At 42.1% G+C, this 15289-nt stretch overlaps 1 protein-coding gene across 1 annotated transcript in view; it reads left to right on the top strand.

Annotated features, from left to right (window-relative positions):
- The window catches only part of ntn2 (netrin 2), a 31699-nt gene extending 23442 nt beyond the window's left edge, over positions 1 to 8257 (top strand). The window contains exons 5-6 of the mRNA XM_069691529.1: positions 4047 to 4121; positions 4215 to 8257. Of these exons, the coding sequence (XP_069547630.1) occupies positions 4047 to 4121; positions 4215 to 4588 (449 nt within the window). The 3' untranslated portion in view covers positions 4589 to 8257. The remainder of the gene's footprint in view (positions 1 to 4046; positions 4122 to 4214) is intronic.
- The last annotated feature ends 7032 nt before the right edge of the window (positions 8258 to 15289 follow it).

The raw sequence follows: 15289 nt of genomic DNA, 5'->3' as shown, positions 1-15289 counted from the left end.
AATGGTGGGTGGGTCTGCTCTTTTGAAGTTCTGCGAAAAGAACGAGCGCACTGGGGACGACAGAATTTTTCCATTGTCTTAAAAACCTGTGTCCTTGGCACCGTTTCCCCGACCGCTAGCCTCAAGTTAGTGGAGCCTCGCTGTGCTTAAAGTGTAGCTGCAGCTTAAAGCCAACGCCAGCAGATAGGGAGCAGAGGTGATTAGTTACAGCTTAGCTGGGAGATATAGTGGAAGGGAGAGTTCTGAGGCGTGAAAAGAGTATTGGCAAGTGACGAGGGGGAAATTTCAGTCACTCCCTCTAACTTTTCAATTTAGGCTGCGGTCATTTACCCAGTCCTTATTTTTCATTCTGCGACTATTTAATTTTGAAGGGTGGTGTTGAATTGGAAATGTTGATTCATTAGTAAGTTTATAACATACATCATCACTCAAGCTGCAGACTGTGCCCCCCACTTTGCCAACAATACTTTCCTGTGCTTTTTCTAAAGTATAATCATTTTTTATGCGTTTTTATGAGCTTTTCTCTTCTAAAAAAAAGTTATATTTTCAGAAACCTCGCTTTTTTGACTTATGACTTCTTATATTACAATGATTAAATACTGTACAGTTTGAAGGTTTAACTTATAGAGCTCAAGATATTTGTAATGGCTAATACCTTGGCTCAAGTTTAAGGTCAAACTTGGTCACAGTCAATGAACACTGCATGCTGCAACTACAGAGGAATCTCCAATTGAATCTAATGGTTTAAAATGAAAACATGCATTATATTAAAGAGATAGAAATAGAGTTTAACAAGAAGATTGATATCACTCACAGACCTGACAGTAGCATTGATCTTATCATCCAAATACCCAATACAATGGCCTTCATCTCAAAGACACGCTTCCTATCAGCTTTGTCAAAGGCAAGCGTTTTTGAAGTTTGATGGCATTTGTTGAGACCGGGTTTACGTTTTGATTGAGATTTTCTCTGACTCTGTGTGTGTGTGTGTGTGTGTGTGTGTGTGTGTGTGTGTGTGTGTGTGTGTGTGTGTGTGTGTGTGTGTGTGTGTGTGTGTGTGTGTGTGTGTGTGTGTAGCGGTGGGGTGGGTCTACGAATAATAGTCGCATAGTTTCTAGTAAATATTGAATGGTATTTTTGCTTGAAATGCCCCTTTCCTACCAGCTACCAGCAACAAAGTAAAACAGCATATTCCTCAAAATGTAAACTCTTTAAACATAAATAGATATTGAAAATATTTTTCTTTACAACTTCCATTGGACCAAGTCTTTTTGACATAATTTAAAAAAAAAGCACAGTCCAGCCCTTCCTTGTTTACTACTTCCCTGGGAAAATGTTACGGGGTCTAAGAACACAAGAGTCATTGATGGCCAATTCACCTCAGCTTCTACCAAACACACCAGAGCATTTCCCCCATCTTTCTCCTTCCTAAACTACCATAGAACAAGCTTTGCCATCAGAAACCCAAAGCCCCAAAATCTTTTTGTGTAAGGGGCGGTGAATGCAATTTGTCCTTGTCATGGCACAGTGAAAAGGGCTCAAGGGAAAGAGGGCATCGAGAGCCCTGGAGCCAATTGTGCATGTTTTCATTGGTCTGGTCTTCCGGGTCATTGGACGATTCACCGAGAGTTTTTCCAGGTGAACAGCCAGCAGTAAGCGACTCTTCATGGGAAAACACTCACTGTCCCTGCAGCCAGCATTTCTGTGTACTGTATACCGTACACACACACACACACACACACACACACACACACACACACACACACACACACACACACACACACACACACACACACACACACACACACAATGGTAGCGATCTAATGAAATCCATGCACATCTCGTACAAATGCATGCCTGTCACAGTTGCGTGCACACTTCCATGATAATGATCTGCCCATGAAAACCATACGCTCTCTTATTATGAAAAAGACTTTTAGCAAGCTATGATATTTAACATCATTTATTCAAAGTCTGTGAATAATGTACAGTACACTCGCATACACATTAAACACAAATCCATCGACACGCACACCTCTGCACCCGTCTACACCTACACCTCCCCTCATCGTTTTTTTTTTTTAAACATCACCCGTCTCGGAGTTATTGGAAGCTGCCGTCTGCTCTTTCTTTCTCCCTTTCTTTCCTTTTCTGTCCTCTCTCTAGCTAATAAAATATCCAGCGCTCTGATATACAGCCAAGCCTCCAGGACATTTTTATGGGCTCCTTGGTTCCCTGTTTCTTCCTCCTCCACGGTCCTTCCCCAAAAAACGAACAACGCAACACCCTTGCACTCAAACATCCCCGAAAGTGTAATTTCTCTCTCACACTACTTTTTTTTTCTTTTCTAATTAGGCCATTTCATATCCAGCAATTTTATTTGGTTTGCTTTGGAAAGCAACGTGACTGAATGGTTTTCCTTTTGAAGGTACAGAGAGGCCTGACCGCAGATATCAGTCCAGTTACCAGCATGTGGTTTTTCAATTTCATGCCCTGACATTCCAAGTGGTCAGCTTTTCACGTTCCCTCACTAAAACCATGTCGGAAAACGACCTTCATGGCATTCCTTGCAATTTCAGTCCATTATTTTCCTTTTTTTTTTTTTCTCAGCTTTGTGTCCTTCTCATAGTTTTGTAATTGAAATAAATGGATCCAAAAATTCTACGGTTCACAGAATCCAGTGGCATCCAGTCAAGTACAGTAGAGCCTTGCTAATGATCAACAGTCTATTTCATTCTTGTCGCAGCTCCAGTAGCAGTAGTTACCATGAGCACGATTAAAAGCAATATACAAGGATTCTTGTCATTGTTTTTGAACATGAGTGCTTTCATCTGCTTTTGAAAGTACATTTAATTTGGCTTATCTTCTTTGTTCCCCGTACTCGCAGCTCATGGAAAACGTATCGCACGATCGCAAAGCTTTTAATGTTGAGATGACAAAATAAATATTTCAGGATCGCAAGAAAACAAACCAGAGGAAATAATTACATGCATGTGCTCCCAAGCCTTTGAAGGGCCTTATATCTGAATTAACTTATCTCCAACCTTCTTGGTCCATGGAAAGTGTTGTACACAGTAATTTTTCAACATCTAATTAAAAATGAATTCAATAATCTTAATTGTCTTTTTTTTTTGCTGTGCGAGTAAGCTTGGGTCATAGAAAAAAGAGAGGAGGTGGTTGCTTCAAATGAAAATGGTGGAATTCAGGCCAGAATTTTTTCCAACACCGCAGACCCACTCCTTGGCCCAAATCTGAATGAGAAAAAGTTGGACTGAAAAAGATGCTTGTGGATACATGACGACTAAACCAAACCCCGGCATGTCCGAGATCTGAGAACGGTCAATCAGCCAAGAAATCCATTTTCATTGTCACAATCTTAAATGTAACACCTCATCACCTACGAATGGTCAATCGAGGTCATCTGTCCGATGTGTGGTCTAAGTCATCACGCTGGCAGCCAAGGCCTGTTCGCATTCATCCAACCATGACCTGCTTCCACCGCGCTCTGTCTTTTCTCAAGACCCCAGAAAATATGTCAAACCGAAGACTTTTACTCCTCTGGTATGTTTCACTCGCCTCCCAGCACTGGCTGTTGGAAGGGTTTGATGTGTGATTAGTCAGAAGTTATATTTTGGCGCACAAAAAACAAAACCAAGCTCAACATCATCCAACCTGCTCCAGTTTTCCTTGAAGCCTTTAGCCCTGTCAGTGAATATATATATATAGCTGTGGCGGCAAGTGTGAGCACACTCACCACAGCTTTATAAAACAATACAAGATTTACACACACATTTAATAAGTAGATAAATTGTGAATACATATTCATGTGTTCATATTTAAAAATCCTGGCCTGCCTACGCGCACAGAAACAAGCACATAGTGATTTATCCTGATGCTGTTGAGTGTATTTATTGGTGGTTTCACAGTACATAACAGTTTATGCTGTTTTGTCACGCCAATCATGCTTTACAGCTTGTAAGTTTCAGGAAGTATTAAGTCACAACCGGCATTTTTGGAGTAAATTTTGGTTGTCCTCGTTTTTTCAGATTGTGAATCCTATTGTAAACCAGTGAAGGGCAACTTGAAGATCAACATGAAGAAATATTGCAAGAAAGATTATGGTAAAAGACTGGAATTTATTATCCCACCATAATTAATAAATGTACGGTATTGGCGTGTCAACCTGAGTGTATTTCTTGTGAATGTGTTCTCAGCGGTCCAAGTGAACGTGCTGGACATGGAGACGGTAGGGGACTGGGCCAAGTTCTCGATTAGCGTGATGTCTGTGTACAAGAGCCGCGGCGAACCCTTAAAGCGAGGCGACAACATCCTGTGGGTACACATGAAGGACCTCGCCTGCAAATGTCCCAAGATCCAGATGAGTAAACGGTTCTTGGTGATGGGCGGCAGCGAAGGCGGAACGGGTCCGGGGGTCGGGCCCGGAGGTGGAGCCACCAGTCCAGGGGCGGAGCGCTTGGGCTTGGTGGCTGATAAGAACAGCCTGGTGATCCAGTGGAGGGACGTTTGGACAAGACGTCTGAGGAAGTTCCAACGCAAAGAGAAGAAGGGGAAGTGCAGCAAAGCATGATAGGGAAGCAGCATCCATCCCTACCTCTTCCTCCATCGCGCACCTCCATGAACCCTGACTGTTGACTTCCCCACCCCCTTTCTCCTCCTCCATCATGGGAACACTGCACATTACAAAGACTGCATGTACCCTACCTGTTGTAAGGACCACGTTTTGTGTATATTGTATAATTATTTTCCTTTTTATTTTTCAAGTTTTGTCTTTGTGATGCCACTTGTCTTTTTTAGTCCAATTGGTTTGCCTTAAAAAGGGACCATTAAAAAGGGTTTGAAGTGTAGACAAAAGCAGGCGCCCTTCCCTCACTCGACGACGACAGCGGAAATGTCAACTCGTCCCCCCAACTACAACCCCATGACCTCCAGCCTCCTTCTGTCAAGACTGACTGTCTCCTGCCACTTTGTTTCAGTACTCCCATACAAGACTACCAGTGCTCACACCTCACACTTCTCTGAGAATTGTATTCCAGTGTTTCTCACTTCAGAAACTGACTGATTTCAGCAACAAGACAAGCTGTATACCTTCAGCTTGGCCACCTCAAGTTTCATTCTTGAAACAAAACTCAACTTTGATCAGCACAAGCTGGACCACCGAACAACCTTTCAACATTTGCTGTTAAAAATGTTCGTATAAAATGGGCCTACTTGTTCCAGGCCTTTGCAGTAACTTCTTTGGACTATGACTAAATAAAAACCTCCTGTCCTGTGAGGAACCAAGGGCTCCCTTTTGAAGGGACATTTTCCACAGCAAACCTCAGTCTCACCACCACTGCTGCTGCCACCAGACAGCCCTCACAGAACAAACTACCCATGTAAGGCTCTTATATCTACACGTATGTGATGCCACTGCTCATAATAGAGTTTGTATTCCTCGTGTGGCGACTTGTTGTCTCATCCATCCACATCCTTATTTGAGATATATCCTTATGTTTCATTGAAAGCAGAACAAACCCTATTGGCATGTGTGAGTCACGTTCGAGGCCTCCGGGGCTGTGCCTCTCCACCATTAGTCCCTCTGAAAGTCATGCATCACCAACATAACTCATTACTTGTCACTTTTTATAGAGGAAAGCTGAAGCGGTGTGGACAAATGGCTGGAATTTCAGAACAATACCAATATTTCCAAGGAGACTTTTTGCTTTACAGATAATCTCTTCCGCCGGGTACTGGTCTTTCAGATGTTGCTGTGTGGTCAATGCAATTTCCTCGTCTTTAAATGTCTGAACATTTTCTGATGTGTCTGAAGACTGGCAGGCTTTTTGTTTGCCAAATTAAGAGATTGAAACGAGAGTTCCTTGTCATGCAGTAAAAAGAAAAAGTCGGATAAACAACACAACTGTGTTTTTCTCTAGTATATTTTGACAAAATGAATGAGGCTGGAAAGTTTTTAGCGCTCGCTGATTGTATTATGACATGAGAGGATCATATTTCATTCCTCATGTCCTTTGTTATGTTTGCATGTTTGTGGTTTTTTGCTGGTCCATCAAAACCTTACAGTGAGCAGAGAGAACGAAACCAATATGAGCATCAAGATCCAAAGGAAAACTTCCTAAGTCATCTTCCACCACTTGCCCACCCTAATGCATAACCCTGTCATCCTTTGCCAAATAAGCATAGTCAGTTTTTAAATTCAATTAAGAGACTATGAAAAGCAGGACCAACGAAAACCACACAGAGACCCGTCTGGTTTCTCTGAAGCTTTTTATCTGCCTTTTGCTGTTATTTCATTTTGTAAAGGACGTTACAATTTATTTAAATAGAGTACAAGATAAACACGCCGTTTTGAAGGGCACATCAAGCTAGCATGGCAGTGAGTGGGTCTACAGGCATCTCATGCTAGCTCGTGGTTACGCTCGTTTGGCTGCGGCGGTATGTTTGGTTTGTCATTCCTCCAAAAGTGTCTCTCCCCTGCTCTCGTCTCCGTGTCAGCCACCGCCCTCCCCAAACTGGCTTTTTAACCCATTTTGCATGTCGTGTATTTGGTGTCTTAGATAAGTGACGGCACAGACAGGGAGGGCTGCCAGACTCCTCTGTGGTGTATAGTACTGCACTGTAGTTCTTATTTTCACGTCTTCTGAGAATGTAAGTGGAACAGGACATAGTCACACACGCGTATGGCCTGATCGTAAGTGTTTATGACATAATGTTATCAGAATTAAGAATGTGGACGGCACGATAGTTGATGCCATTATAGACTCTGAACGCCATTAGATGTTATTCACTCTAATCTTGTCTGTTCTCATCGCGACATTTTTTTTTTTTTTTTATAATCCAGTCCAAAAACAACTCGTAACCAAAAGGAGTTATCACCCGCCAGGATTTCTGGTGTGTGACGTAAAAAGAAAAAAGAAAGCAAAGAAGAACAAAACAAGCAATGAAGGTTATGATAGCAAGATTCCCACCGAGGGAATTTCACAAAAATGCAGAACCAAACTGAACAAATTTGTGTGTTGGCAGTCTGCAGTGGCCCGTCAGACAGGTGGTGTTACAGTAGCACCAGTCTCCTCACCCTGGTATGCGAGTATGGCCTGACACATGATGATGAACGGTCAAATTACGTGAGACCTATCTGGCGCCCAACACACTCACAGAAGAACTTCAGTGTCCTCAAGTAGAATTGCAAAAAAAAAAAAAAAAAAAAAAACTTCCTATTGGCTTTTCTTTTTAAGTGCCCACCCTGAATGTTGGAAAAAAAGAGGGTAGAACCAGCCAGATTTTGTTTAGGGGAGGGAGGTGGAAGTGTAGCTCTTGTGAAAGCTATTTAGTGAGCATCATAGGGAGAGCCGTCCTGTTGTTTTACATTAACAAGCCCAGCAGCTTGGCAGTGGAACTGAGGCTGCATAACCTTTTTACTTTACTTGTTTCCCCCCTCCATTCTCCGAATTTATAGCATTCACAGGTGTATGAGTTTGTGTGTTTAATTATCCTCCCCGAGCACACAAGTGATATGCACATGAACTGAACAGGCAGAGAAGTGAGAGAGCTCTTATGTGAAGGGTAGACTTTTTAGGAAGGACAAAGTTTCTCAGTTTTATTCTATGAGGAAAAATTATCAGACACATTTTCCTGGTGGATTTCCTACTTTTTTCATTTTCATCCACATGTTTGGCTTGTTTAATAAGTCTTGATGCATTTTAAATGTTGTAAATATGTACTGAACTGCCTCTGCCATTTATGTTGTCTTTTGTAAAGCGGCCTGGGATGACTCACTTGTATGGATGTACAAACCAGATGATTATGGATGTTATATGGATGTAGAAACCAGGAACATATGCTTTTGTGATCACGACCAGAAGATGTGGTTCAGATATTACACAGAATGTATTTCCTTTTTTTTTTTTTGGTTTTATGTTGTTTCCAGACAACAACCGGCCAATTGTAAATGACTTTGAGGTGAATCGAGTTAAAATGTGACTGATTGGACACTCTGCTTTTCCCATAGAGGTAAAGAAGGAAACTGACACAACAGCCCACCATGTTCTGTTACATTAATGTCCGGGGAATAATGTCTCACTCACTCAAAATCGGTCCACCTACCTTTCTTTGGAAACAAAGGGATTTGTCCCTCAGTCCAACCCTGCTTTTCACTTCTATTATATCAAAGTCTTCCTTGTACATTTTCCCCTGAGGCAACGAACCACTGACTTTTTCATCTAAATGGTAAAAAAATAAATTATTAGTTAATGAACTGTGTCTTGTATTGATCATCTGTCTCTTTAATAGCAGCCATTAGCTCGAACTGCAGAAATGATATAAAATTGATATGTTTCCCATTGGAAAGTATGCTCACATAGAGTGGGCACTGCTTTGGTATGTTTCCACTCACAGGGGCTAGATCGGGGTTTGAAGGGGAGCGTATTAGGTAGAGCGGCTCCCCTCCTCTAAGAACACAGCAAGAGTTAAAGCTCTGTAAATAAACAATGAGGCACACGCACATACTCGCACAGCACACACACACTTTAATGTGCAGCTCACCTTGGAGGAAACCCAACTCCCAAGTCAGGCCCAAAGCAGGAAACTCCTTCCTCTCGTTCTCTTTTTTCCTCCTCACCCCCCTCTCACCTACAATCTCCTCTTTCCTCATCTCCCCACCCTCTAACCAAACAGGCCAGCTCCATCCATTCTCCTGAAGGAAAATTACAGGAAAGCAACCATTTATCATCACTCTCCCCAGGCATGGCCATCAAGGCTCGGAGCATAGCGGCTGCTGAGACTCTCTACACACACACACACACACACACACACACACACACACACACACACACACACACACACACTCATCTCTGCATCAAGCACATCCATGCTGGACATCCTGGCCTCCTATCAGCGTACCTTTTTTGTCCTAGTTCCCATTACACTGAAACAGTTTAAACTGCCTCGATCCAAACGGCCCCTGAAAATCCAGATTTATGGTCCTGAGAGATTCAGCTATAGAAACAGAGTTAACCTCAGGACAGTTATGTTACTTCACTAGAAAAAAAATTGATTGGAATCTTCTATTTGAATTACCTGCACCTCTCTCTTACCCTTGCTACCCTTGAGGTCAAGTGGCAAATGATTTGTTTGGCGCTGCTGACTGATGAAATCTGAAGCAAACACTTTAAGTTTTCTCTCTCTTTCTCTGTGACAGTCACTGCCTCAGCATACAGTAGCCGAGCCTCTGACTTTGAACCCTGATAGAAATACAAAGAGTGAATCCTTTAAGTCTCTCAAGCCAAGAGTTCACTTTTTTTTTTTTTTATCCCGTAACAGGCCTCTTCCACACTATGTATGGCAGCTTACCTACTGTTTTGATTGTCTCCACGTAAAGTAGGTTTTACCAAAACCAACAATACATTTTTTAAATGGTCTTTAACCGATGGATTTACCTGCATCAATGCAACAAACATTGTTTTCTTCCTTGTCCACGTTGATAAATGTGTTCATACAGGGTGCGATCAAACATTTAGGAAACAGTTCATAAAGCGCACGACTGTAGCACAGGATAGAAATGTGCATGGAGTGGGAGGAAGCAATAACTTTTGTGAGTATTTTAAGTTACATCACTTGATCAACATCAGCACCTGAGTTACGAATGTTTTTGTGACCACTGGCCCGTGTGCATTTGTGATTTCACAATGGACCTGAAACTTGAGCAGAAGGCGCTCATCAAATTTGCTGTCAAACTAAAAAAAAATCAGCAACAGAGGTCACAACCAAGAGCATGTTAGCAGTTTTCTTTCTTTCTTTCTTTCTTTCTTTCTTTCTTTCTTTCTTTCTTTCTTTCCAGGGTTGTGCACAGTGAATTTGTCAGACTTTCAACACAGAGTTCTGCTGTGATGTTTTGAAGCTGTGAGGGAAAACATTCGGTGTAAACGACCTGAACTGTGCCATGATGGCACTTGGGTTTTCCGACATGACATGGCGCACACTCAACACGGAGAGGGCTAATGCAAAATTTAGCCGTGTCATTTTTTTTTTTTTCTCCGAGAAACATGCAAGTTTCTCGCCGCAACAACACAGTCCTCACTCCCCACCTCCCCTACTCGCCGGATTTGGCTCCCTGCGACTTCTTTCTGTTCCCCAAAATGAAGTTCAAGCTGAAGGGTCGCCGTTTTGACACTGATCCAGGAGATCCAGCGTGAATCGCAGGTGGTGCTTGACGCGCTTACAGAACGGAACATTCAGGGAGTGTTCCAAGCGTGGCAGGAGTGCTGGGAGGTTTGTATCACTCCACAAGGGGACTACGGTATGGTTTTTGTTGTTATATGTGCTGGAACTTTTTGATCGCAATTTATAATGGGGACCCGTTGTATAAAAAGTTAAAGGGCTCTCAGGTTTATTGTCAGTAATTACTATAATGAAAAAAATAAAGAGTAAGTTACGTTTAAAATGGTCTCTTCCCCAAAACAGTGTAAAGTTCAAACTAATTTAGGAAACCACCTAAATGTTCGCAGAGTAAACTGAGCTCCTGGGTTTGGGAGAGAGGTGCCGCTTAGAGAAAAAGAGCAGCACAGATCAGGCCAAATACTGTCCATTCTTCCCTCTCCCTATCCGAGTGCCACACACACACACACACACACACACACACACACACACACACACACACACACACACACACACACACACACACACACACACACACACACACACACACACACACACACACACACACACACACCCAGCGGCAGACGAGGGGGGCTTACTAATCGTGCTTTCATAAGCTGCCAAAGCGGCTTCATTGGCTTTAAATGGAGCCTCATTACCACTGCGCTTCAAAGCTCAACAACGGCATTTTCCAGCATGGGGTCCCTCTATGTGTGTGTAGGTCTGTTTCCTAAATCTTCTCTCCCCCCTAATGTACTTCTTTTACTTCTCACCACATACAGTATACGACTTTCCATTCTAATGATCTCTGTGACTTATTTCCCTTTTTTTTTTTTTTTTTTTTTTTTTAATTTCTCCCCCCCTCCATCTCTTTCCCTTCAGACACAGAAAGTGTATGTGTATCTGTGAACACTCGAGCCTGCTTGTCTGTGAGTCTGTAAGTGTGTGTGGGTCACCAAGTACTAACCCCCCTCAAAACCGCCAAAAATGTGGCGAGAAATCTGTGTGGACCAAGATCATAAATATTCAGTGGTGAAGGTCTGATCTCTTTCTCCCTCTCTCTGCAGCATGTCTTTTTTTCCTGAGTGAAACCAGCTGTCATCTGAAGAGACACCACTCCCTCTGGAACTGACAACATGCATGACAATGACCACACCTCCACTCGCACATCTGTCATCCGTCAGTCTCTTCATCTCTCCATCTTTTCCATTTTTCCATTTACTTTGAAATGCATGTTTCATCCTTCCAAAGGAAATGTCTTCTTCTCACTTTCTACCTGTCCAATCTAGCCCACACATAGGCTACTCACATCTATAATACCCGCTGACAATTATACACACACTAACAGACAGTGTCAAGGAATATAAGGGACTGCTGTTGCATAAAACTGGAATCCAAAGTTCTCTTTTTTGTCTTTTTTATTGGAGAAACAAACTTTATTGGGCTACTGAGTGATTGAAAATGAGTGAGGAATAGGGGGTAATTTAAAACCAGTGTGGTCCCTGATAGGAGCATTGTGCAGCACAAGCCAGCTCCTAATCCGCCCCTCAGCTTTGTGTTTGATTGGGTACTGTTGAAAATGGGGATGAGTCTGCCTCTTCAAAGCCTGTAACATAAGAAGAATGTGTGTGTGTGTGTGTGTGTGTGTGTGTGTGTGTGTGTGTGTGTGTGTGTGTGTGTGTGTGTGTGTGTGTGTGTGTGTGTGTGTGTGTTGCTCATGTATTAAGGTGATCACAAAAAGCAGATTGTGTGCAGATGGACGAATAAAAATTACACAGCTAAATTTTGCATTAGCCCACTGTGAGTTGTCTCACTTATTACTTGGCTTGGGAAACATTCAAACATTTTTGATACCAGTACTGATACCATGACTTCGATACCCGTTCCTGAATGATACTTTTTTCGATAGCAATCTCATAAAATCCATTTTAAGAGAAATTACATATTACGGTTCAAATCTTTAGTTATCATGCAGTTTAGAGGGGGAGAGGGTAATCCAAGTTGTTTTCTGTAGCTACAAATAACAGATCTCCCCTTAACGGCTCACGTGACATGCAAGTTATAGCTAGATGCTACAGTTTACCAGTGTTCCCTGAAACCCTATATATATGAATATGGTCACTTCTGGCTCCAAACCGCTTCGAACTAGCAAGATGGTGATGGCCAAAATCTGACCTCGAGGCTTTATAACGGCAGTTCAGAAACCAAAGGGTGGTTGCCACTTGGTCCTAATGTAAGATTTACTTACCTAAGCTGAAACAGAGTGATTTTATCTACATGGACGGGCCGCCCAGAAAAAGGCTACAGACGGTAAACGCTGTGGCTCACTGACACTGATGAGTTTTACAGCTGTAATAATGTAGCTTCAGTTCTTCGTTTTAAAATTAAAATGTAGTTCAGGAAGCCTAGGTATCGAAATAGGCATTTTTCGATAGAAGTAAATAAGTAAAAGTATCAAAGTGTGACACCTAGTCCTACTTACTGCAGCATATTTTAATCATGTTTCCTTAAGAATTACAATCTTAGCTTCAGGTCTCAGTATTTATTAAACTCACTTCAACTTGAGCACAAGCAGATTTAATCACAGTTTAAAAAAAACAACAACAAAAAAACTCTGTGCTTCAGTGTTGTGCTTGGCTAGCGATGCTCCAACTGACTGTGGGGGGATTCTTCAGGATCAGGCTCTGGAGCAGGCAGTTTTGTTTGGGATAAAGACTGGATACAGAAATCAGAGAGCATCTTGGGCTTGTTTTAAACAACGTCTGAGGAGATAGCAACATCAAAAAGCTTATTCTCCTCACACGCTTCTTAAAATACAGTTTAGTTGGACAAGATAACAGGAGAAGACAAATAACAGATTTGTCTGAGCTCGCTGGTTAGATCCAGGTCAGTGAAGGACATATACTTAAACTAAATTAACTGCAAAACAGAAAATTACTCACAGAGCAGTGTATGATGAGTCCCACATTTTATAAGAAAACTACTCTAAACTAATGCATAGAGCATTATTCATTCACATTTTAGAAGTGATGACAGACCGTTTGGTGAAAATGTGCCATTTGAGGAGTATCCATGCTGAATTGGCTTTGAGTTGCATAAGTCCCCTCAGCCAGACATTTGATGAAAAATGCATAATTCTGTGGTGAACTAGGGGGCAAGCTGCATTTAAAATAAATATGACTCAGTTTTTGGAATACATATAAACAAATCCTTTATAAATGGGAAAGGATAAACATTACTGCCGAGTCCTCTGAAAGAATAGTCTTGACAATATGTCTTTGAGCATTTTACAAAAATAAAAGTAGTTTCAGGACAGAATTGAATTTCAAATAAGTCCCAGGTTTTATAGTTTTTCCACTAAAAAATCTGATTTGTCTCATTTCCTGAGCAAATTTTGCTTAAAGATTGTAAAATGTTCCTCTTTACAGCTTTTTATGCTCCCAAGTCTTCATTTGTCCCTCATAAAGAGCTAGATTTGTATGCATGCTCTTTCCTCTAGGCTCGGGCCCTGTTTCAGCTCTACACCTCAGGCTATACTGTAACACACTGCGTTAGGCTGGGCCGGTCCACTTCAAGCCCCATCTGTTGGCATTTAGCACCAGCTTCCCCACCTCTGCTCTGATCTCCGGTCTACATTAACTGCCCTAATTTGTCTGCCAAAGCCCACACTGATTGCTACCATGTGATGGTATGTGAAAGGTGAGGGATGCCTACTTATCTGTGAGGACAGACAGAGAGACAGCGTGGGGGGAGGGGTCAAAACAAGAGAGTGCATGCAGGGTTACAGAAAAAAAAAAAAAAGGTTGGTAAAGGAAAGGAGAGGAAAGTGATCAGGGAATGGCATGAAGAACACCACATGACAAGATGGGAATGAGATGGGAAAATGGGCAGCTGTTAGGATTGCTCATAAAATGTGTAAGAAACTGACTTGTGTGGTTTCATGTTGACAGGGGACTTTCTCTCTAGAGATAGCTAAGACAGTGATGGTCTAGACAGATGGCATCTGGCTTCACAGTCCACCAGGACCCTTCCTGTCATGCTCCAGTGTCTACAGTCCAACGCCACCACCAAGTGAGATAGACGTCGTCTTTTTGTTCTTAGAAGTTTTCAAATCCTCTTCCTATTCCCAAACCTGGAGGCCATTCAATGCCAGTGGGAATCGTGGGAATGCATGTTTGTGACAGCGGGACACATGAAGAACCGGCGCGAGAAGAGTTTCCTTTCATATTTCCCCTTTAAGATGTCTTTAATTACTGATGTAATGTCAAAAGAGGGAATGTTTATTCATCAATTTTACTGACAATGTGTGTTTTGATTCCTCCCGAGACGGAATTTAATTATTGTTTCTGTAGAAGTCCAATTGTGTACAACGTAACTCTAAACAAGTACAGCTTGATTTCTCCTGGGGCAAAGTGGCATTAACTCCAGACGCTCCCTGATTGGTTGCAGGGAGCAGGTGACAGAATGTAAAACGTTTGGGAAGACAGCTAACGGGGATTTTTGTGACTCTTCAGGATAGGGGGGGCTGGTTTTGTGTATTTGTTTTGGTTTGTTTGTTTTTTGTGGCCGGTCTGAATAAATTTGAGTTATTTAAAAAAAAATTTATAATCAATGCCCATCCCTCCCACTCAGGTTACCAATAATCTTCAAGGACAACATACTGTATGCTAGGCCTGTGTATCTGTGCATATGGTTTAACTTTTAATGCTGCTGTGGTTGGTCTGCCATCTGTGTGTGGTGCCAGGCTGTTGACATGCCTTCCACCAGGTGTTGGGATTTTACTCTCAGTTTCTTGCCCGTTCCTGTACCAGTGATATAAACCAGTAACATTACGGTAACAGCTGCCAATGTTCGTAAAAATAATGGGTGGGTTCAAGGTAGACCCACCTGAGAAAATTCGCTGCCCACCCACAATATGATTTGTGGGTGCAGTGCTGGAATGGAGAAGGACAAATTCCACTAATACGTGTAACAATTGATACTTTTGGACAGTCTCTACTCAAAGGCAGTCATTTTCTTACCCTAAAGGAAGTAGCTGTGTGAAGAATGAATAGGGCTGAAGGCATTTTCACATTATAACAGAAACAACAGCTTTTGTTGTGACTCACTATTGTGCAGG

The sequence above is a fragment of the Brachyistius frenatus genome, unplaced genomic scaffold (assembly GCF_029030835.1).
Source record: "Brachyistius frenatus isolate BFR_SWC_R1_liver_20210118 unplaced genomic scaffold, ASM2903083v1 Contig_11, whole genome shotgun sequence".
NCBI lineage: Eukaryota > Metazoa > Chordata > Actinopteri > Embiotocidae > Brachyistius > Brachyistius frenatus.
The sequence above is the reverse complement of the archived record's forward strand: the minus strand, read 5'-3'. Positions and strand labels throughout refer to the sequence as shown.